At 54.7% G+C, this 21,820-nt stretch overlaps 1 protein-coding gene across 1 annotated transcript; it reads left to right on the top strand.

Annotated features, from left to right (window-relative positions):
• The first annotated feature begins 448 nt into the window (after window positions 1-448).
• LOC116828422 (uncharacterized) lies at window positions 449-20,741 on the top strand. Its single transcript, XM_075062109.1, has 2 exons — window positions 449-1,404; window positions 19,300-20,741. Exons 1-2 carry the CDS (start codon window positions 531-533, stop codon window positions 20,058-20,060), a joined length of 1,635 nt encoding a protein of 544 aa, XP_074918210.1. The 5' UTR covers window positions 449-530; the 3' UTR covers window positions 20,061-20,741.
• The last annotated feature ends 1,079 nt before the right edge of the window (window positions 20,742-21,820 follow it).

Raw genomic sequence — 21,820 nt, 5'->3', positions numbered from 1 at the left:
GACGCCCATTGCCTGGGACAGGCAGTTCAGCACTGGGAGCTCTGGGGCAATCACAAGAGAAAACTCACTTTCCTGAGAACACACTGAGCCAGCGCCTCGCTGGGGTAACTGCATTGGAGTTAATGGAATTACCCCAGCATGAATTTGGCCCATTGTCTATTCCCTGCTGAAATCACAGGCCTTCTTCACTTCCTGCAGGAGCTGCAGTGCCTCCTGGGAGAAGTGTCGTGCAAGAAGGGGTGTGCTTGGTCCCAGAGTATTAGTGCTCCCTCTTACCTGAGGGATAATCTCTGGACTCTCTTTTCCACCCAGCAGATGGCAGGGCCAGGAGCAGTTCTGAGGAGCAGCATCCGGATGAAGGGGCTGAGACCCTGCAGCCCTACAGGGTGTTACTCCGGGGATCAGAAGAGGGAGCTGTCCTGAGCCCTGAGCAGCAAGGAACTGCCCTGAGCTCGTGTGGGCCTCAGAGACCAGAGATTGAGCTGGGGGCCACGCGGGGGTGTGACTGGTGCTCTAGCAACTCCCCAAATATGTGGTCAGAGCCTGAGACTGGAGAGGGGCCGAGCCCGTGCCTGGTGTGTGCCCCGAGAGCCAATGGGATGGCCGCTCCCGGTGTGCAGGAGAGCAGCGTTCCCAAGAAGGAGAAACCCCACAAGTGCCCGGAGTGCGGGAAAGGCTTCCGGAGGAAGTGGGATCTCACCAAGCACCAGAGAACCCACTCGGGGGAGCGCCCCTACCCCTGCACGGACTGCAGCAAGAGCTTCAGCCACGTCTCCAACCTCATCAAGCACCAGCGCATCCACACCGGGGAGCGGCCCTTCGTCTGCAACATCTGCGGGCGCAGCTTCACCCTGAAGCAGGTACTGGTCCGCCACCAGCGCATCCACACGGGCGAGCGGCCCTTCGCTTGCACTGACTGCGACAAGAGCTTCAAGGACAAGCAGAAGCTGACCATCCACCAGCGCATCCACACCGGCGAGCGGCCCTACGTCTGTGCTGACTGCGGCAAGAGCTTCGGACAGAGCCAGCGGCTCAAGACGCACCGGCGCATCCACACAGGAGAGAAGCCCTACCTCTGCAGTGACTGTGGCCGGGCCTTCAGCCAGGTCTCCAATCTGTACACGCACTGGCGTACCCACACAGGTGAACGCCCCTACCCCTGCACCTACTGTGGCAAGAGCTTCAGCCTGAAGCACGACCTCACCAAGCACCAGCGGGTGCACACGGGAGAGCGTCCCTACCCCTGCACGGACTGTGACAAGAGCTTCAGCCAGAAGCAGGACCTCACCAAGCACCAGCGGGTGCACACGGGCGAGCGCCCTTACCCTTGCGCCCAGTGCGGCAAGAGCTTCAGCAACGTGTCCAACCTCCTTGCCCACCAACGGACCCACCTGGGGCAGCGGCTTCCAGCGGCCAGCCGGGCCCAGCCCGGCAAGGAATGAACCACCATCGGGGTGCTGCTGTGAGCTGGTCAGGAAATCGGGGTGGGTGATGGAACCTCGTCACTTGGGCCGTGACTCGTGTTCTGCTCCCCTTCCCGCTGGTGCAAATCAGGAGCCAGTGTCAGCGGATGTGCTAAGTGAGGGAGCTGAGCGGAGAGGGGAGCAGGGAAAGGGACTAGCCGCAGGTGCTAGGTCAAGCCACCCCAGCCAACATGTTGTCTGGCAGCACTTCCAGGACTGAGATCCCATTGGTTTCAACAGCACTTACACAGGGTCTGATTCCCCGCCCCCCGACATCTCAAGCAAACGTAAGTTACAGTGGAGTCGCTGTGACGGAGTGTGGGGAAGTCCGGCCCTGCACCCCTCTTCCTGGACCCCACAGTGACTCTTAGCCAGCCAGTAAAACAGAAGGTTTATTGGACACAGGAACGCAGGTTACAGCAGAGCTTGCAGGCACAGTCAGGACCCCTCAATTGAGTCCTTCTGAGCTTTCAGGGTGCTTGGATCCCAGCTAGGATACCCTGAATTCCGCCCACACAGCCCCAAACCCCAACTGAAAACCCCCCCCTTCCCTCCTGCCGGCCCCTTTGTCCTCCTTCCCAGGCAAAGGTGTTGACCTTTCCCCTCCCTTACCTAGCTCAGGTTACAGGCTCCGGTATCATCCATCCCCTAAAGTCCTCCCCTGCTCTCCCATTCCCCACACAGACAGCCCCTACTCCATCACAGTCGCATCACAGGCACATTTAACTTATGTGATTTTAACTCTACGCGCTCGGCAAAACAAAAGAGAGAAATAACAATTTAAATACCGTACCTGTAGTGCGGGCAATTCCGCCCGCCATTTCACTCAATGAGCGTTTGACTATACACGATTTTCGCCTTACGCACTGACCTCAGAACCTAATCCCCATGTAACATGCGACTCCCCTGTACGTTCTTGTGGCCCAGGCCCTGGCAACCAGCCCTGTGTGTGTTACACTCCATTACCGCTTAGCCCCGCTTCCTGAGCGGCTCACCCCGATGGGAGACTTGCCCTGCTGACCGGGCCTCGCCCCTGGGTGGAGCTGCCTGGCTCAGACAGTGCAGGTGACTGCGGTAATAGGGGCTGTAGTCTCGAGTTTCTCAAATGCGGCCACCAGGGGCTTTTCTTGCCGCCGCGGCCTCCTAGGCAGTGATGGGGTGGGGTGGGGGGGCACAAAGCATTGGCCCCACCTCCAGGATTGTCAGTAGTGGTTGGGCCTTGCCCCCATCTGGAGAGACACAAGCCTCAGGAGCAGGCAGCCTGTGAGTTCCTCACCTTCCTGGAGTGAGGGGGGGTCTGGCATCAGCCCTTAAGTGGCGGGCTCCAGCTATGGCGCTTCAGGCTTCTTTCCCTGGCCATGGGGTGTCCGGCGCTGGCCCCAAGCTCACCTCCCTGTCACCCTGGCCCCACTCCTCATCCTGTGCCCCAGGGTCACTGGTCCCCACTGTCTCCATGCCCACTCCCCCAGCCAGGGCTTAATTTGTCCCCAGGCTTGCTGGGACTGAGTAAGTCTGCTGGGAAAAGTGATATTGTATGTTTGTTACGTCTCACAACAGACTTACTCTGTAGCAAGTCTAAAAAACAACCAAAAAGGCAAAAGAAACAACAAGACAAAAGACAAGAATGTGCAGAGCACCTTGTGTTTCTATTCTGTTTAGGCCCAGTAAAGAATAGAGACAGCTGTGCATTATTTTCAATACTGAGTCTGCAAAAACCCTACATAAATAAATTACAATGATCTGGATGCGTATCTGTGCATATTGATTTGTTTTTCCTGAAGTTAATTAAGTATTTTAGGAAAAATTGTGAGAGTGTCCGCCAGCGAGGGTTGGTGGCTGCACTCTGAGCATTGTGAGAACCCTGTTCTAGAAAAGCAGCTGGAGGGACAGGCACCAGACACTGTTACACAGCTCTCACCCTATTGTCTTCAGTGGGGCTGAAAAGCAGCAAATGAGGTAGACCTGGTGCAGCATCTGGCTCGGGTCTGTTTGTACTTCGTTTGACCTGTGGAAGTCCAGAGCGATGTCACGGTGGTCAGTGGGGTTACTCCAGACTTGGCACCCTGTGCTGCTCCCGTTCTTGTCTGTCAAAGTTCCACCACTGACTTTAGCATTAGATCCCCGTCCTTTAATGTGAGAGCAGAACTTGGCCCAAGGGCCGAGATGTCTATGGTTCCCTTATTGACTATATAAATTGTGCCATTTCGGGGTGATCTAGTGCTGGAGAAGAGAGAGTCTGAATAAGGAACAGTCACTCTGGTCATCTGGGTTTTCACACTGCAACTTCCTGCTCCCAGGCGAGTATGAGAACTCCCCCTAAATGTTTAAAATCTGTGAACCCAACCCAAATATCTTCCAATGCTCCCAGCTCCCATCGGCCATTTGTGAATGAGCCCTTAGGTGGGTTGAAATCCCCTCCTTTCCATGTGATGAGTTGCAGGGCAGGGGAAAATTTTCATGAAGCCTTTTATAGGGACTAAATGCTATCTAGGACTCTGAAATAATCTTAACGTGGCCCATAGAGTGCAATCCTTCATTCTGGATTTGTCATTGCACAAATTGAACTGCTCCTTACTACTGGCCAGGCTTCATGAGCCATGGGAGCATGGGGCAGCCTGGGGTAGGTGCGACCGCGTGGTGCTGATGGCTGGGAGAGCAGCCTGAGGCAGAAGCCTCCAGTTTGCATGATATTCCAGGCAAGACTGAATCTCCATGAGACGAACTTAAAGAAGAGAATGACCTGGAGTCACTCCCATTCAGTGCTCTATGAGGAGGGTAGCCATGTCTGTCCAGGCACCCCTGATCGACCTCACTGAGGTCTGCCAGCTGAGTGGGGCTGAGCTGGACCCCGGCTGGCAGGAGCCAGTGGACGGAGCCCCAGACTAGCAGCAGGCTGAGCCAACCCTGCTCAGCCCACTGCCTGCCTGGGGTTCAGATCATCCAGGCAGGCAGTGGGCTGAGTGGGTCCGGTGGACCGGACCCCGGAAAAAAGTTGTGAAACAATTGCCGTTGCTTTCACAGAAGGAAGGATGGAGGGAGGGAGGCCTGACGACATATACCCAAAACCGCTCACGACAAAGTTTTTGCCCCATCAGGCATTGGGAGCTTAACTCAGAATTCCAATGGGCAGTGGAGACTGCAGGAACTGAGGGATAGCTACCCCTAGTGCACCCCTCTGTAAGTCGATGCTAGCTGTGGTAGTGAGGACGCACTCTGCTGACTTAATGCACTTAGTGTGGACATACGCAATAGACTGTATAAAATCAAATTCTAAAAAATCAACTTCTGTAAAATTTACCTAATTTTGTAGTGTGAACATACCCTGAGGTTCTACTGTACTTATTGTTGTTGTTGGTTTTTGGTTACTTTCTCTGAAATCTGGACCTTGACTATACCTTGCCCAAGAAATTTGGACTTTGACAAAAAATAATTAACTACCTTGCCTTAGATTTTATGTAGAGCTCCTTCAGAATATGTTTGATGCACCCCGTGTAACTGGATCACACCCTGTGATCCTCGGAGACCCAGCAGGTGCCAATGGAAAATTTCTCAGTCAAAGAGCTCTCAAGCATATTAGGGATGTAAATAGCATAAAGAAAGTAAACATTCAAACCATTAAAATTGTATCGGGTAAATGTTTTAATTGTTAACAATTCACAGTCTACCCCACATATATATTATCTTTGTCAAGTATCTACTAACAACAAAAACAGTCATATGTGTAAAACCCACTCTTCTGTTTAACTTTTTACATCATATCCCTGAGCCCCCCTAAAACACAAAAAGTCCCATTAGAATTTCAACTCTACTGCTGATTTTTGTTTACATGCTCTGGTGTTGGTCTTGTGTGCAGCCAATTAACAGGACGGCCAGCGTTGGAAAATACCCGTTCTGCAGGCACAGACAATCCTGGAATGCACGGGCAACTCTTTGCCAGTTTTCCCAGCCTTGGAAAACGCTGTGCATTGACCTTCCACCACTCCAATGGACTGCATTCCAATGAAGGACAAGGCTCCCTTGGCCTGTGCTGCTTCCTGCAGCCCCCATTGGCCTGGAGCGGAGAACTGCGGCCAGTGGGAGCTGCAATTGGTTGAACCTGCGGATGCGGCAGGTAAACAAATCTGCCCGGCCCGCCAGGGGGCTTACCCTGGTGTGCTGTGTGCCAAAGGCTGCTGATCCCTCATCTAAAGGTTGCTTCTGTTCTTGGAATTTGTGAAGGAATCTGTAGTGGATGTGGCAGTGTGGTTAGATGTTCGGCTGTGTGTGTGTTCTCGCTGTGTGGTGCCCCAGCCCTGCGCAGACAGCCAGCACAGCAGACCTTGAGCAAACCGCCCAGTGACCATAAGATCAGTTAAGGGACAAAGGTACCAGGCCAGGTTTATTGTTGACAGAGCGTGGTAATAGCACCTGTCAGACTCTACGAGGATATTAAGACACGTATGCCTGGGACACTGGACACAGCTCGGTCAGCAGCAGGACTTTCTATTCCCCCTCAGCTGGACAAAGATGCTCCCTCTGAGATCCATCTTTATACTGATACAAACGAGTTAGTACTGCCCTTCTGCTATAGTTAGTTACTGCCCCCTGACGTTGCTTGTTATTACCCAGCGCCTTGTATGTGTTGGTTCAATTAAAACATCTCTATTACGTACTGTCATCCTGACCTCATCTTTAGGAGGGGTCGGTGTGTTCCTGTTCTCCTTGGGGAATGTGTCTGTACCATCCTTGACATCGGGATGTTCTGGTATCACTTGATATTGGAGGGTGTTTGCATGAGCACTTTGTGCCTAGCACTTCTTAGGAATGTGTGTGTTTCTGCAATATCAGCCCTGTTCTTGCCAAATTCTATGGACTTGTGAGCAGGCAGAGCCTGACATCTGCTCACAGCCTGACTTTTGCTAACTTTGCTTTATATCAGCAAAGCTTGCCCACTGCTTCAGCTCAGGCCTCATACCAGAAAAAAGCTGGTGAATGAATACAGCTCCACTATATTTGTTGTGAGCAGGTGGGATGGAGACACTGGGAAATGATTCCAGAACCCACAGTTGGCCTTGTCATGTGGACAAGGGCCTGAGATTTTCCCACTTGGTATCTTTTGTTTTGTGTTTTACACTGAGTATTGTATTTCTTTCTTTCAATGGCTATTCTCTACTAATCTTTAGACCTTAAGAACTAATGATGTCTCTGTCCCTTTCTGTTAATTTTTGCATGATCGCTGTTCTCTGCAATTATACTGCTGCACCCCCCTGTGGTGGAAGACTGAAGCTATTTTGTACTGTCTTTTATCCACACAGAAATGGATAGTATTCTGGCATTGGATCCTGACATGTTAGAAACCTAAATCATCCAGTCAAATGAAACAAGATTATCATTGTTCACTAGGGGGTTTCTTGCATTGTCTTCTGAAACAGCAGGCACCGGATACTTCTGGAGCCGGCATCCCAGACTAGACAGACCCTGGGTTTGATCCGAAGTCCTTTGTAAAGATAAATGGCAGTTGTTATAGGTGGAGCTGATAGCGCTGCCTGTAGCAGTCAATAGGTGGATCATGGGCCAAATCCGCACCGCCAGACGCTTTTGAACGGAGCCCGGAATCTTTATTTACTTGTTATTTTATTTTATTATTTTCTCTGGCGTCTGGGCCTTGACTGTACCTTGACCAAGAAATTTGGACCTTGGCAAAAAATAGACTTTCCTGACCTATAGTACAGTTCTCCTAACACTGTCCGTTATTGGGCTCTGTGTTCAGTTGCTTGGAACTTAGCCAAATTTTAACCATGGGGCCTGACGTTTTCCATGCCAGGTGTTTGCCTCAGGCTGAAGAACTGGGGAAAGTTTCAGATGAGACAGTTCAGCCATCTCCAAGAATGAGATTGGGGAAAGGACAGTTTTGCCCTTGTTAAAATATTCATATAACCTTTTCACTGAGAAGCTCTACTGCCTTCATACGCTGAAGCAGGGACTTGAAATTTGGCACAGGATATGCCTCCTGCTGTTCCCTTTGTCACGGAGTCTGGCCCTGCACCCCTCTTCCTGGGACCCACAGTGACTTTTCTCCAGCCAGTAGAACAGAAGGTTTATTGGACAACAGGAACACAGGTTACAGCAGAGCTTGCAGGCACAGTCAGGACCCCTCCACTGAGTCCTTCTGGGGGTTCAGGGTGCTTGGATCCCAGCTAGGATCCCCTGAATTCCTCCCCACAGCCCAAACCCAAACTGTCCTGCCTTTCCTCCTCCGGCCGAAAACCCTTTGTTCCCCTCTCCTCCGCCCAGGTGCTCCCCCCTCCCCCCTGCCGGGTTCGGATTACACCCTGACTACCTGTCCGCCACCTACAGACATCCCCTGCTTTCCCGTTCCCCACACCGACAGTCCCTACTCCTTCCCGTTCCCCACACACACAGCCCCTACTCCATCACACCCTTGAAAAACCACACAGACTTGGCCCAATTATCAGCATCCAAAATATCAAATGTTGAGAGCTTGCAGCTAAATTCTTCAGTCTGCTCTGAGCATGCTCCAGCCCAAGGCTGTGCGAAGGATGAGCAGGACTTTCCCTGGTGTTGTTCCTCCCAGCGGCAAGGAAGTGAGAGCAAGGAGGCTGCCCTGTGCTTTCAGTGACATGCTGGTGCCCAGGCAGCGTGGAGGCATTGACATACTCCAGTGATGAGCACCAGATAAGACCCTTTCTAGATCAGGGGAGAAGGAAATGGCCTGACTGGGATATAGAGGAGACAGAATTAAGGTGGCCACAACATCTTAATTTTGGCATTTCCTGACCTCAGTGCTTGACTTTGCAACCTGAATGTTCTTTTAACAGTTTGTTTTGAAGGTGATTCTTATGTCTATTCTTGGGCCATGGACTTGTGTTGTGGGCAGTTTGAGGTACAATCTATTTGGCACTATATGTCAGATGAGAGCTGCTCCCCCCCGTATGTTTGTGGTTTGTTTCGCTTGGCCTGACTTTTCATAAAAGGAAAACCTAGAAAAGATTTAAATGACTGGATGACCCAGTGAGCGTTGTTTATTTCACAGGCTGACCATTAACATCCTTGCGCCTTTTTTTTTTTCTATGGGAAGAGTCTTACTTAAAGTTTGTTCCTAAAACCACTACCGTTATTTACTGAGAGCAAACGGGGTGGCTCTCGCTTGAGTTCAGTACAGAAGGGGAGCCAAGCGTCAAGGAGTTTACAGTCGAAAGCCCCAGTCCAGCAGTTCCTCCTGCACAGGTGCATCAGCTCCTAGGACTGGGGGATACATTAGACAGAGAAATAGACCATACAGGGGTAACTGGGTGAAATTCTCTGGCCTGGGCCATGCAGGTGAGACTACATGTTCTAATAGTCCCTTCTGGCTTTAAAATCCGGCACTCCCCACCTGTATATTACACAGCAGTGGCAAAGCAGGGCACCCAAGCTTACGTTTCATGTATGTTCCTGGGTTAGTTAGTTATTTAGTGGCAGTGATGTGGCCCATGCACCCCCTTCCTTTCTTCTCTGCTCATTCAAAGCTGTGGAGTAGGCAGCAGTGGACTGACAGGAGTTAGCATACATGAGCGAGACATCTGGAGGATGTGGCTGAGGAGAAGAGAGAGTTGCTGGAGGTAGGGTGACCAGACAGCAAGTGTGAAAAATCCGGATGGGGGGGGTGCAATAGGAGCCTATATAAGAAAAAGACCCAAAAATCGGGACTGTCCCTATGAAATCGGGACCTCTGGTCACCCTTGCTGGAAGCCAGGTTGTCGCTGGGAACTCTGCTCAGCTGCTCAGTGCACACTGCCAGCTGTGCAGTGTTATGGGCTTAGGATCAGCAAGGATGGGTCAGTTTTTTGTTTTTAGTCTCAGAGGTGGCAACCCCAGCACATGCTTCACTTTGACGGGGCCAGCGGCCTAGCAGGAGCCTGAACCCAGCGCAGCAGGGACTTTTTGTGTTCAGCTTGTTCAGTCAATGCCTGGCATAACGGGCTCCTGCTCCAAGGTGCTACAGTCATGATAGAGCCCCTGACCCAGGACTCCCTCAGTGCGAGGTGGGGCTGGGGGTTTCCCTCCCTGGGGGAAAGGGAAGTGACATGGGAAGGACGCTGACCACTCCCATGGGGGGAAAGCCCTGAATCCTGTTAGGCCCTAGGATCAATGCAGGATTGTTCCCAAGGCTTGTGAGATGAGGCTTCCCCCACCTTCCTGGGGGGAGAGGCCCACAGAGACCTCAGCTCACTCTGGGATGAGTGAGACAACTTTTGCCCTAATGCAAAATGGCCACCATCTCCCATTGTTCTCAATGGGAGCGAAGCTGCAGCTTGCCCTTGGTTAAGATGATTGCCCCACCTCTTCAGTGTTTGTAACTGGATGTGATGTTTGCCCCTAGTAAAGTTGTCCCCCGGCTCCCACTCTTTCTAGCCTGACTAAAGCCTGGCTGCAGCTGGCTGGCAAGAAGCGATGGAAGCTGGGGTGCTGGTGAACACGGTGTCGGACAGGGAGGTGGTGGGATACAGAGGGGAGGGTGACAGTGCAAGGGGAAGGCGTGAAGGAAGGAGCCCAGCACCTGTGTCACAGGGTTGAGGAGGGGTGTGATGGGGTGTGTCAGCCCCAGAGCAGGAAGGGGTTAGTGGCCCGGCCTGGCTTGCAGAGGGGCTGCAGCACCTGCCAGAAATGCCAGGCCAGGCGCTGCCGGGCAGGGGCAGGAGTCGATGTCTGGCCTGGCCGAGGGGAGCTCAGTGTTAGGCCTGCGAGGAAGTGGGACCCCGAGGCTGGAGAAGTGAAGCCTCCAGGACGGAGCAATGAGGGGCCTCCCTGAGGGGGTGGGAAGCTCAGCTGGGCCCCCCGTTGTTCCTGTGCTTAACCAGCTCCCCACCCCGGGCCGTGCATGCGGCAGGCCCAGTCCCTGCTGAGTCCAGTGCACACGCTGTGGGAAAGCCTCCAGCCCCAGAAATGGATGGGGGGCTACCCCCACTCAGGGCCCTGACCTTTGACCCTTCAGAGTAACCTTTCATTAAAGGTTTTTTCCTATAACTTTCCCCAGAGGGGCTTTTCTCACTGGCTCTGGGGCCCATCGCCCCTCTGCAGAGACCCCTGCCCCCTACATTAAGCAGTCATGGGGATAGGTGTTGCTTGGAGGGTGTTCTGACCCTCACCAGTGGGGCCTGCGTGGAGGGGAGATGGTGCTCCATGGGGTAATGAATGGGGGAGTCTCTTGGCGACACTTCTGGTGCCCCGGGGTGGGGGGAGCAGAGGGGCAAAGGCTGTTTACTGCTGTTTAATGTCTCCCGCAGCATGGGGAGCCCAAACCCCACAGACCTGAGTGAGTGCCGGGAACTGGGGGAGGGCACTAACCCATCCACACTTGCTGCCTGAGCTGAGTGAGGCAAAGGGACCAACCCCATCAACAGGGGAAGTAATGGAGGCTCTCCCAGTGTCTCCTCTTTGACATGGTTTGCTTCGCTCAGTGACACGGGCGGGGGCGATTCCCCAGTGTTTCTATCCTGACTGGGTCTCTCCTCCTCTCTGGAAGGCTTGAGCAGCAACCCACTGGGGGAAATCCCCGGCCCTGGCTTGTCTTTGTAGAGCCACTCTGAGCCTCGCCTCTGCTCCAGCCTCGGCTGGAGGGAGCTGGGCTCCAGACTCTGTGGTTACAGATGGACAAAGACCCAGGCACTGGCTGAAGCGGGCCCAGTGCAGGTGGCTGTTTGTAGGGAGTGGATAAATCCCCAGGCTAGCCCTGCTGGGCTGTATGATCGCTGTGACTCACACACACGAGGCCCTTTTCCTGCTGAGGCTGGGGGCAGGAGGTGGGAGCAGTAGGGGCTGTGAATGCTTGTGATTGCAGGGCCAGGTGAATTTCCCGGGAGGAGTGGGAGATGCTGGCAGAGGAGCTGTACTGGGATGTGATGCTGGAGAACTACGGGACACTGCTCTGCTGGGTAAATAGCGATTTTCCTTCTGTTGCTGAGGTGTGAAGAGCTGAGACCCTGTGACCCTGAACCTCTATTTGATTCCTGTCGGCTCCTTTGGGGTTTCTCCTGAACCACATTTTTCCTGAGACTCTGATGATTCTACTGAGTAACCCCCAGTCCCTGTCCCCCAGGAGTCTGAGCAGAGAGGAGTAGGGCAGTGGGAGGCAGGGGCTGTTGACGCACCCATCACAGCAGCTTCCCCTGGGCCACTGAGCTGGGGTGGGAGTTCTGTGATCACAACCTGGAAAACTAAAACGAGCAGCTCAGGCCGGGTGTGTCTGGTCAGTTGGGAGTCGTTCTCAAGGGCTGGGCTCTGTTTCCTCCTGTGGCTTGTGGGTGAAGCCGGCCTGAAGCAGCCAACCCCTTGCGGCCGGTCAGACCCTGCCAGTGCTCTGTAACAAGAACTCTGTGAGTGGGAACACACCCAATGGCCCCTGACCATTCCCCACCAACAGCCTATGGAGGTTCCAGTCCCGGAACAAGGGGCAGAGCCAGGGGCCAGCCCCCAGCAGGACTCCATGGTGTGGGAGAGTCCGGAGCGCACGTGCCAAGATGCGTAACCCCCATCCCAGCTTACTCAGCGCTGCACAGGCTCCAGAGTGAAGAGCCGTGGCAGAGACCCCATCCCAGGCTGCAGCCCTGGATTCCGGCTGCAGGGTTTGTCGGGGCTTGGCTGGTGTCCATGTGTTTTCCCCCTCTTCCACGTCATTCCCAGTGCTCTGGGCTGTTCACTTGGCTTGTCCCTCAACGTGAGTGTTCTCAAGCACACACGCTGCCTGTGCTGGAAAAGCCAGAGCCCCGGTGCAGGCTCTGAGAACGTACTTTCAGTGTCTAGACATAACTCCCTGCACAGCCTCGGTCCGTACATTTCGCCAGGATAGTAATAACCGGTGTGACACTGGCCTTCATCTGAGAGCTCATGTGACATGGTTTGGTGAACCAGAATGTACAGCCCAGAGTCAGGAGATTCTGGTAATCCCCTTTGCCAGCTGGCATGAAGAAGGGATCACCCTTGGGTCACATGCACCCCTTGCCTCAGTGTCCCTGTGTGTCTGTCCTTGCACAGTGATGTGTGAGGTGGGGTGAGCTCAGGCTGCTCTTACCCTTCAGAGATGACTTGAAGTACAACAGCAATGACTGGGGTCTGTGCCCTTTGGGTCACCCCATGGGGCTATTCACCAGGCCCTTGGCCACCTTCTCTGCCCCAGACACATGCTGTCCCCAGCAGGGCTCCCCTGCCTCCCTCCGTATTGGTGCTTCCCCTTCCCCAAGGACTTGCGTCTGGATCCTTCCTGCAGAGGATGGCTGCAGGAGCAGGTCTGAGGAGCCTGTATCCATGTGCTGTGTGCGGGCAATGCTTCCCTCCCGGGGAAGAGAGAGCTGAAAAATCAAGAGAGGAGTGTCTCTGTGGGTGATGTTGATGCGCTGAGCATGGGAGGAGATTTAGGACAGAATGGGCTCTTCTTGCACACCAGAGAATCCACGTTGGGGATGGTGGTGGTGTGAGACCTTCTCCCTGCAGGGAGGGTGGGGAAAGATTCAGGTACCTACCAAATCAGACCCCACCAGAGAGTTCACACTGGGGAGAGGCCCTTTTCCTGCATGGACTGTGGCCGGGAAGCACTTCTGCAAAATGCAGAGGCTAACAAGACACCAGAGCATTCACACTGGTGAGGGGCCTGTGTTCGGTTTGGGCATAAATCTTATCTTGTGACCCCGCAAACCCTAAGGGTCTGTCTACACCGCAGCTGGTGGGGGGCGGGGATGGGGGGGCGCTTCCCAGAATGGAGACACACACAGACAAGCTCTGCTTGCAGGCTGCAGCAGCCCTGCATGCCTGGAGCCTGGAGATCAAGCTCTGCCGCGCTTGCTGGCTGGATGCAGACTCCCCAGCTGCCTGAGTCTCCAGCTTCTCCCCTTAACCAGGGTTTGTGTTCCCGGCACAAAGGCAGGGTGATCTGGGGCTTTGTCCCACACTGAATGCAGGAAATGCCTCTGAGGGAAGTTTATTCAAAGCTGCTGCAGAAGCATCAGTGAGCAGAGAAGTGAGTCCTGGCCTGCTGTGAGCGTGGGGCTGGCTGGGGCAGCTGGGTCCATTCTGCATGTGGGATGGGTAACAGTCACATAATGGGGGAGGCTTGGGGGGTCTGCCATGCACCCCCCAGGACGTTCCCTGGGCCTTTCCCCTCTCTAACATGGGCCATTGTGAGACAGCATAGAGATAGGGGCTTTTCCCTGCGAGACCTGCTCTGCGCAGGCTTCCTTCGCCCTGCAGAGGGGTGCCCCTCGCCTCCTGCCAGGCACTGGCCCCTGCGTTACCGACCCCGCGGCAGCACGCAGAGGCCTGGTGCAGGAGCAGGGCTGGTGTAATAACACCAGGGACGCGCCCGTCCTGCCCAAGGCACGTGCCCCCTCCTGGAAGAGCAGCTGGCAGAAGTGGGTGTCAGGAACATGGGCAAGGGAGGAGGGCGACGGGCCCGTGGGTGGCAGCGGTTTGGCAGCTCAGCCCCAGAGCGTCCATGCTGGCCCTGCGCTTTCCTCTCTCCATTAGAGGTCAGTGCTCAGGGCCCAGGGCTGGCAGTCGTGGCCCTCCGGCCTGTAGGCAGCTGCTGGCTCTGCCGTGCTGTCCCCTCCCACCGCCCGGCTCTGGGGGGCAGAGACAGGGGGCACCGCAGGGCCCGCAGCCGCTGCCTGTGGGATCAGCCCCGGCTTGGCTCCATCAGCGAGTGAGTGGGGCTGTGGGGTGAAGGGCTCAGCGGGCCTGTGTGTGTGTAATGCTGATCCAGTGTGTGTGTGAGGCTGGTCCTGGGTGTGCAGGGCTGTGCAAGTGTGAGAGGCTGGTCCTGGGTGTGCAGGGCTGTGCCAGTGTGTGAGGCTGGTCCTGGGTGTGCAGGGCTGTGCCAGTGTGTGAGGCTGGTCGTGGGTGTGCAGGGCTGTGCCAGTGTGTGAGGCCGGTCGTGGGTGTGCAGGGCTGTGCCAGTGTGTGAGGCCGGTCGTGGGTGTGCAGGGCTGTGCCAGTGTGTGAGGCTGGTCCTGGGTGTGCAGGGCTGTGCCAGTGTGTGAGGCTGGTCGTGGGTGTGCAGGGCTGTGCAAGTGTGAGAGGCCGGTCGTGGGTGTGCAGGGCTGTGCCAGTGTGTGAGGCTGGTCCTGGGTGTGCAGGGCTGTGCAAGTGTGAGAGGCTGGTCGTGGGTGTGCAGGGCTGTGCCAGTGTGTGAGGCTGGTCGTGGGTGTGCAGGGCTGTGCCAGTGTGAGAGGCCGGTCGTGGGTGTGCAGGGCTGTGCCAGTGTGTGAGGCTGGTCGTGGGTGTGCAGGGCTGTGCAAGTGTGAGAGGCCGGTCGTGGGTGTGCAGGGCTGTGCCAGTGTGTGAGGCTGGTCCTGGGTGTGCAGGGCTGTGCAAGTGTGAGAGGCTGGTCGTGGGTGTGCAGGGCTGTGCCAGTGTGTGAGGCTGGTCGTGGGTGTGCAGGGCTGTGCCAGTGTGAGAGGCCGGTCGTGGGTGTGCAGGGCTGTGCCAGTGTGTGAGGCTGGTCGTGGGTGTGCAGGGCTGTGCAAGTGTGAGAGGCTGGTCGTGGGTGTGCAGGGCTGTGCCAGTGTGTGAGGCTGGTCCTGGGTGTGCAGGGCTGTGCCAGTGTGTGAGGCTGGTCCTGGGTGTGCAGGGCTGTGCCAGTGTGTGAGGCTGGTCCTGGGTGTGCAGGGCTGTGCCAGTGTGTGAGGCTGGTCGTGGGTGTGCAAGGCTGTGCAAGTGTGAGAGGCTGGTCGTGGGTGTGCAGGGCTGTGCCAGTGTGTGAGGCTGGTCCTGGGTGTGCAGGGCTGTGCGAGTATGTAAGGCTGCTCCCATGTGTAAAGGGTGTGTGTGTGTATGTGTGTAAAGCTGGTCCTGTGTGTGCAGGGCTGTGAGTATGGAAGGCTAGTGCCATACGTGCAGAGCTATGTGTGTAAGGCTGATCCTGTGTGTGTGAGTATGTGCAAGGTTGGTCCCATGTGTACAGAGAGATGTGTGTGTGTGTGTGTAAGGCTGATCCCATGTGTGCAGGACAATGTGTCTGTGTAAAGCTGTCCTGTGTGTGCAGGGCTGTGCGAGTATGTAAGGTTGGTCCCATGTGCAGAGATGTGTGTATGTGTAAGGCTGATCCCATGTGTGCAGGTCAGTGTGAGTGTGTAAAGCTGCTTGAATACATATCTAGACATTTGCAGTGACCGTCCCTGCCCCAGGTTGCTGTCGTGTCCTCCCCAGATTTGCCTGCACTCACAGTGCCCCTTCCTGGCTGGTGGTGGCTGTCTTCAGGGAGGGCAGCCTGACTTCACCGCCACTGCGGAGCTTGGCAGACAGCCGCCATCTTCCCAGGCACGGCAGAGGCTGCTGTGAAATGGCCGCCATGGGGCCGAGGTGCGGGAGCAGGAATTCTGAGGGAGATTTCTACTCTGCAGCTGTAGCTGCCCGCTCCAAGCTGCTGGGCTGAGTGCGTCCCAGGAGCAGCCTTCCGCTTTTCCAGCAGGACAGCGAGCACGGGCTGAGCTCAGCCCCGAGTTCAGGTCCCCGTCTGTGCTCCATCGTGGGCGTATTCACTTGGGTCAGAGATCAGCAGAAATGGGGATTTCCTGAGAATCTCCTGGAAACCGCCCTGGCCAGGCCAGTCTCTTTGGGCAAGGTGGGGGCTGTCAGGGCTCACTGGGGCTGCATCTTCAGCCAGGACAGGGGCTATTGCGTGCTCCAGTGGGGAGGGGATTACAATGGCCAGAACAGTCATTGTCCCAGACCATGGGGCCCTCATGTACGTTAAACCCGATACGGCCTGGCCGGCACGGACTGGGGCGAATAGTGGCTCTGATTTCCACCCCTGCCCTGTGTCACTGGTGGGGGACGCAGCAGTTCTGCTAGCGGAGTTGGTGCCTGACTGAGGATTCACCCTATTCTCCCCAGCTGGAGGCCGACGGGATGGAGACCTCAGGGCCCAGCAGCAGCAGCCAGTGGAAATCAGGCCACTCTGAGTCACTTTAAGGAGGTGGTTTTCAAACTGCAGGTCGGGACCCAGTACGGGGTCGTGGAGCAGAAGGCACTGGGTCACGGCGGATGTGGTCAGCACTGACGATCCGGCTGTTAAAAGTCCGCGTAGGAGCCAGGGCGCAGCGCGGTCTGCGGTGACAGGACAGGCAGGAAGCCTACCTTAATATCCCCTGCGCTGGTGACTGGGAGCCACCCGAGGTAAAGCTGCACCCGAACCCTGCGCCCCAGTCCATTGCCCCAGGCCTGAACCCTCCAAACCCAGAGCCCCTTCCTGCACCCCAACCCCCCAAGCCTTCTCCCTACCCCAGAACCTGCACCCCCATCCTAGGGCCCTGACCCTCTCCTGCACCCCAACCCCCTGCCTCAGCCCTGGGCCCCCCAAAGCCAGAGCCCCTCCTGCACCCAAACCCCTCATCCCCAGCCCCACCCCAGAGCCTGCACTCCCAGCACACAGCCCTGACCCTCTCCTGCACCCCAACCCCCTGCCTCAGCCCTGGGCCCCCCAAACCCAGAGCCCCCTCCTGCACCCAAACCCCTCATCCCCAGCCCCACTCCAGAGCCTGCACCCCGAGCACAGAGCCCTGATCCTCTCCCGCACCCCAACCCCCTGCCCCAGCCCAGAGCCCCCTACCACACCTTGAACCCCTCATTCCTGGCCCCACCTCACAGCCCTCACCCCTGTACCCCAACTCTCTGCCACAGCCCGGAGACCCTCCCACACACCAAACCCCTCATCCTCAGGTCTGTTGGGTCACGGGCTTCAACAATTTTCTTCAACTGGGTCCCCAGAAAACAGGGTTTGAAAACCGCTGCTTTAAGGGAGGTTCTCTGGGGATGGTTTGAAAGTTTTCAGTTCACTGAGCTGCTGATTTAAACAACTGCCTAATGGCTTTGCCTCTTTAATCACTGTAGACAGGACCCTGTTTGCTCTGGGTCACACAGGAATTCACTTCTGCTGGAACAGTTTTTATAGTGGGGGTGCTGAGAGCCATAGAACCAAACTGTAAACCCAGAATATGATGGAAACCACTTCCAGCCAGGGGTGCGGCAGCACCCCAGCACCCCTAGTTCCACACCTATGACTGCCACGGAAAAGTTTAACAGGCATTTTTGTCAAAAATCTGCTTAAAATACATTGAAAATTGCTGCAACCCGGGGTCCCCGGACACACAGACTCTCAGCTTCCAAGTTCCTTCTCCACATTCCCAGCCCCCATCTGATGGAGAGACTGTAACAGGGCACAGTGCTGCGCCTCTGCTGGGCACCTTCAGGGAGCCTTGTACTTTCCTGTCTTCCCGTCAGTCGCTAACCATTTCTCCTGGGCTGGGCCCTCCCAATTCACCAGCAATTTCCTGTTACTCAGGGATGTCCTGTCATTAACTGAGCTCACAGATTCACCCCCTCTCTGCTCTAAATGTGTTCCCTGATGAGTCCTGTACCTACTGGGGTGCCTTTGTCTGGTTCTGGGTGTGTGTGCTGCCATTTGGATATGCCGGATACACAGACTTTCTCTGCTCCTCCATTGTGGGAGCTTGGGCTGTGATTTTTCTTTCCCCTTCCTTGCTCTTGGCTTGGCCCTGCCCGGTTCTGATTGGTGGTTGGTCCCAAATCCCAAGGCGCAGGCTTTCCCCTAATCTGGCTAACTCAGTCCTTTTTCTTGGGCTGAATTCTGGAGCTTCATCGTACTGGTGAAATTATGGGTAAATTATCTGCTTAGCCCCCTCACTCTGTTCATCTCTCCAGACGTCCATGGAACTGTGTGAGATCTTCTCCCTCAAATGCAGCAGCTTTCCACACCTTGTGAGCAGGAAGGCTCCCCTCTGAGCCTGCAGTCTCCCCTGGGGTTTGGGGCAATTGTGCGAAGGGGCAGGAAGGTCAGATGAAGTATTTGTCTCATCAGAGCCTTTTTCTTTCCAGGTTCCTGTTCCAACTTGGTAACTGCCAGGGTGCTCTGCAAACCTCTGATTTCCCTTAGTGTTTCCTTGGGTTTTCTGCTGCGAGATCCAGGTGAGTCTGACTGTGCAGCAGGGTCTGTCATGTTGCTGTCTTGGGAAATTTAATTCTGTTCTCTTCAAACTAGTGCCCAGCTCCCCAGCCTTGGTGAGCACCGATTGTTGTTACTCCAGATTTTATTACTAGAATTTCCCCATGGTGTCGAGGGATAGGAAGAATCTGGCCTCTGCTGGGCTGGTGCAGCTGGGTCTCCAGCTGTCTCACCGCACTACAGCGATCTTCTGCTTACTTTGCCCAACCCAGATTCTGAGCCTTCCATTCTATTGCAAAGTGCCTTGACGCACCCTTGCATTTGAAGGTGTCCCCTAGTTTCTGTTGCCCCTGTCTCCAACCCACCTACCCAGGAGGTCACTTCCAGGCGGTTGTGTTGGTGTTTTTTTAACCCTTTTTATTAGAAGAATTTTCTCCCTCTTGGATTGGCTTTAGGAGTTTGGCTCATGCTGTCTTATTGGGTTCCCATCCTGCTTAGGAAAGACCGTGAAAAAGGAGTGAGGGTGAGAGAAAACCACCCCTGGGAAATACAGCAGAGGGGACATGAACGGAGCTGAGAAGCAGCACCCGGAGGAAGGGCCTGAGACCCCGGATCCACAAACAGTGCCACCAGGAGATGGTGAAGAGACAGTTTTCCAGAGCTCAAGCCAAGGAAGAACCTACAAGAGGCGGCACAAGTTGCAAACACCCAAGAGAATCCCAGCAGAGAAGGAGCCGGACAGTCCCAGGGAGAGCGAAAAGTGCTCCAGGAAGCACGCGGAATCCTCTTCAGAGGTGGGAGCCAAGGGCCGTGGGAAGGTGCCCAGCTGTTCGGCCTGTGAGCAGAGCTTGAAGGGGAAGATCTTCTTCCAAAGCCTGGGCAGGTTTTATGGTCAGAAGAAGTCACATGAATGTTGGGAATGTGGGAAAAGCTTCCTGCGGAAGAAGGATCTGGCCAGACATCAGGGAGTCCATACTGGAGACAGATTCTACAGCTGCCTGGACTGCAGGAGAAGCTTCAGCCAAATGGCAGGACTTACGAGGCACCAGAAGACGCACTTGGGGGATCGGCCCTTTCCCTGCATGGACTGTGGGAAAAGCTTTTGCCTGAGACAGGAGCTGATGAGCCACCAGAGAACCCACACAGGAGAGAGACCCTTCCTGTGCTCCCAGTGCAAGAAGGGATTTAGCCAGCTGGCGCATCTTGCTGCCCACCAGAGAACCCATGTGGCAGAGAGGCCCTACCCCTGCGGCACCTGTGAGAAACGCTTCAAGCAGAGCCAAGACCTTCGAAAACACCAGCGCACCCACACGGGAGAGCGACCCTACCCCTGCACTGAGTGCGGCAAATGCTTCAGCCACGTGTCGAATCTCAATGCCCATCGGAAGGTGCACACGGGCGCCAGGCCCCACACCTGCAAGGAGTGCGGGAAAGGCTTCCGCAAAAGACAGGATCTTCTGCGACACGAGAGGATCCACACGGGAGAAAGCCCCTTTGCCTGCAGCCACTGTGAGAAGAGCTTCCGGCAGAAGAAGGATTTGAACAGACATCAGAGTGTCCACACGGGAGAGAGGCCCTACTCTTGTCTTGAATGTGGGAAAAGCTTCCGGCTCAAGCACACTCTGGTGCGACACCAGGCAACCCACCCACGGCTCAGCCCCTAGAAACGGGACAGCCTCCTGAACCACAGGGAGTCCTGGGAAGGCAGAGCCTGCATGGCTCGCTCCTTTCAGCAGCCGACCGGGAGCACTGACTGCATGAGGTCCTTTTGACAGTTTCTTTGTGTGTTAGAAGTTTATAGCTTGTAGTTCAGTACAGGGTGGTTACAGGGAATATCAGTCCAGGACGTGCTGGGGCGTTTGACTTTTCTGCTCTGAAAAGATATGGAACAATAAGCGGGAGCTGGGAGATGTAGGGAGATGCCCATTCTGTGGGTTAATCCAAAAGTGGTTCTGGGGATGTGGGGGAAGGGTCAGTGTCAGCCAGGACTCTCAGCGACAGACCCTCCTGGGCATGGCCTGGGTGCTTCAGGGGTCTGAGCTGAGAACGGCTTTGTCAGCCTCTGGTGTTTCAATGGCTGTTTCTTCTGGGTTCATTTTACAGACTAGCTCTAATGTTCCCTCTGTTTACTGTTGCATGGTGGCTGCGTTTTCCCATTGCCCTCCACCAAGGTTACCTGGTATAGAGGCATGTTTTGACCCCAGTCCAAATGGATAATATGAATACAGTCATCTCCCGATACAGGAGAGGGGGGTCTTAATCCCATCCACACCACCAGGTCAGTGAAAACAGATGCATGTTTCTCTCTCTTATATGAGGGGTGCCTGTTTTCACCCAGCATTGTACATCAGGTTTGAGCCACTCCCTGCTGGCGCTCTGTTCATTGTTGGCAGTTGCCTGAACATCAATTAAAAGAAAGTTGAAAAAAAAATTGGAACTGGTTACCAGTTCATTTGCTTTTTGCCTTACTTCCCAGGCTGTTGGTTTATAATCCTAGGAATGTCGGGCTGGAAGGGACCTCGGGAAGTCATCAAGCCCAGTCCCCAGCGGCGCTGTGGCAGGATCATCCCTGACAGGTGTTTGTCCAACCTGTTTTTAAAAACCGCCAGTGATGGGGATTCCACAGCCCTGCTTGAATGCCCACAGGAGAGCTTAACTATCTTTATAGTTAGAAAGATTTTCCTAATATCGAACCTAAATCTCCCTTGCTGCAGATTAAACGCAAGACTTCTTGTCCTACCTTCAGTGGGCACAGAGAACAACGGAACATCATCCTCTTTAGAACAGCCCTTAACACATCTGAAGACTGTTATCAGGTCTCCCTGTCAGTCTTATTATCTCAAGACTAAACATGTCCAGTGTTTTAACCTTTCCTCGTAGGGCAGGTTTCTAAACCTTTTATCATTTTTGTTGCTCTCCTCTTGACTCTCCTATTTGTCCCCATCTTTCCTAAAGTGTGGGACCCGGAATTGCACAGTTCTCCAGCTGAGGCATCAGCTGTGCCAAGCAGAGTGGAACAATGACCTCCTGTGTCTTACCTATGACACTCCTGATAATAGACCCAGGAATGATAATAGCCTTTTTGCAGCGGTGTCACATTGTTGACTTATATTCAATGTGTGCTCCCCTGTAAGCCCCAGCTCCTTCTCACCTCGCCAGTTATTCCCCATTTTATAGCTGTGCTTTTGATTTTTCCTAAATGAAGTACTTCACACTTGTCTGTATTGAATTTCATCTTGTTGAATTCAGACCAGTCCTCCAATTTATTGAGGCCAGTTTTGAATTCTAATCCTGTCCTCCAAAGTGCTTGCAGCCCTTTGCATATGCTGTCATCTGCATATTTTATGTCTTATATACTCTCCACTCCATTATCCAAGTCACGAATGACAATATTGAATAGTTCCAGAACCACTGTGGAACTGCA

The sequence above is a fragment of the Chelonoidis abingdonii genome, chromosome 2, assembly GCF_003597395.2.
Source record: "Chelonoidis abingdonii isolate Lonesome George chromosome 2, CheloAbing_2.0, whole genome shotgun sequence".
Taxonomy (NCBI): domain Eukaryota; kingdom Metazoa; phylum Chordata; order Testudines; family Testudinidae; genus Chelonoidis; species Chelonoidis abingdonii.
This window is presented reverse-complemented; position numbering and strand designations above follow the sequence as displayed.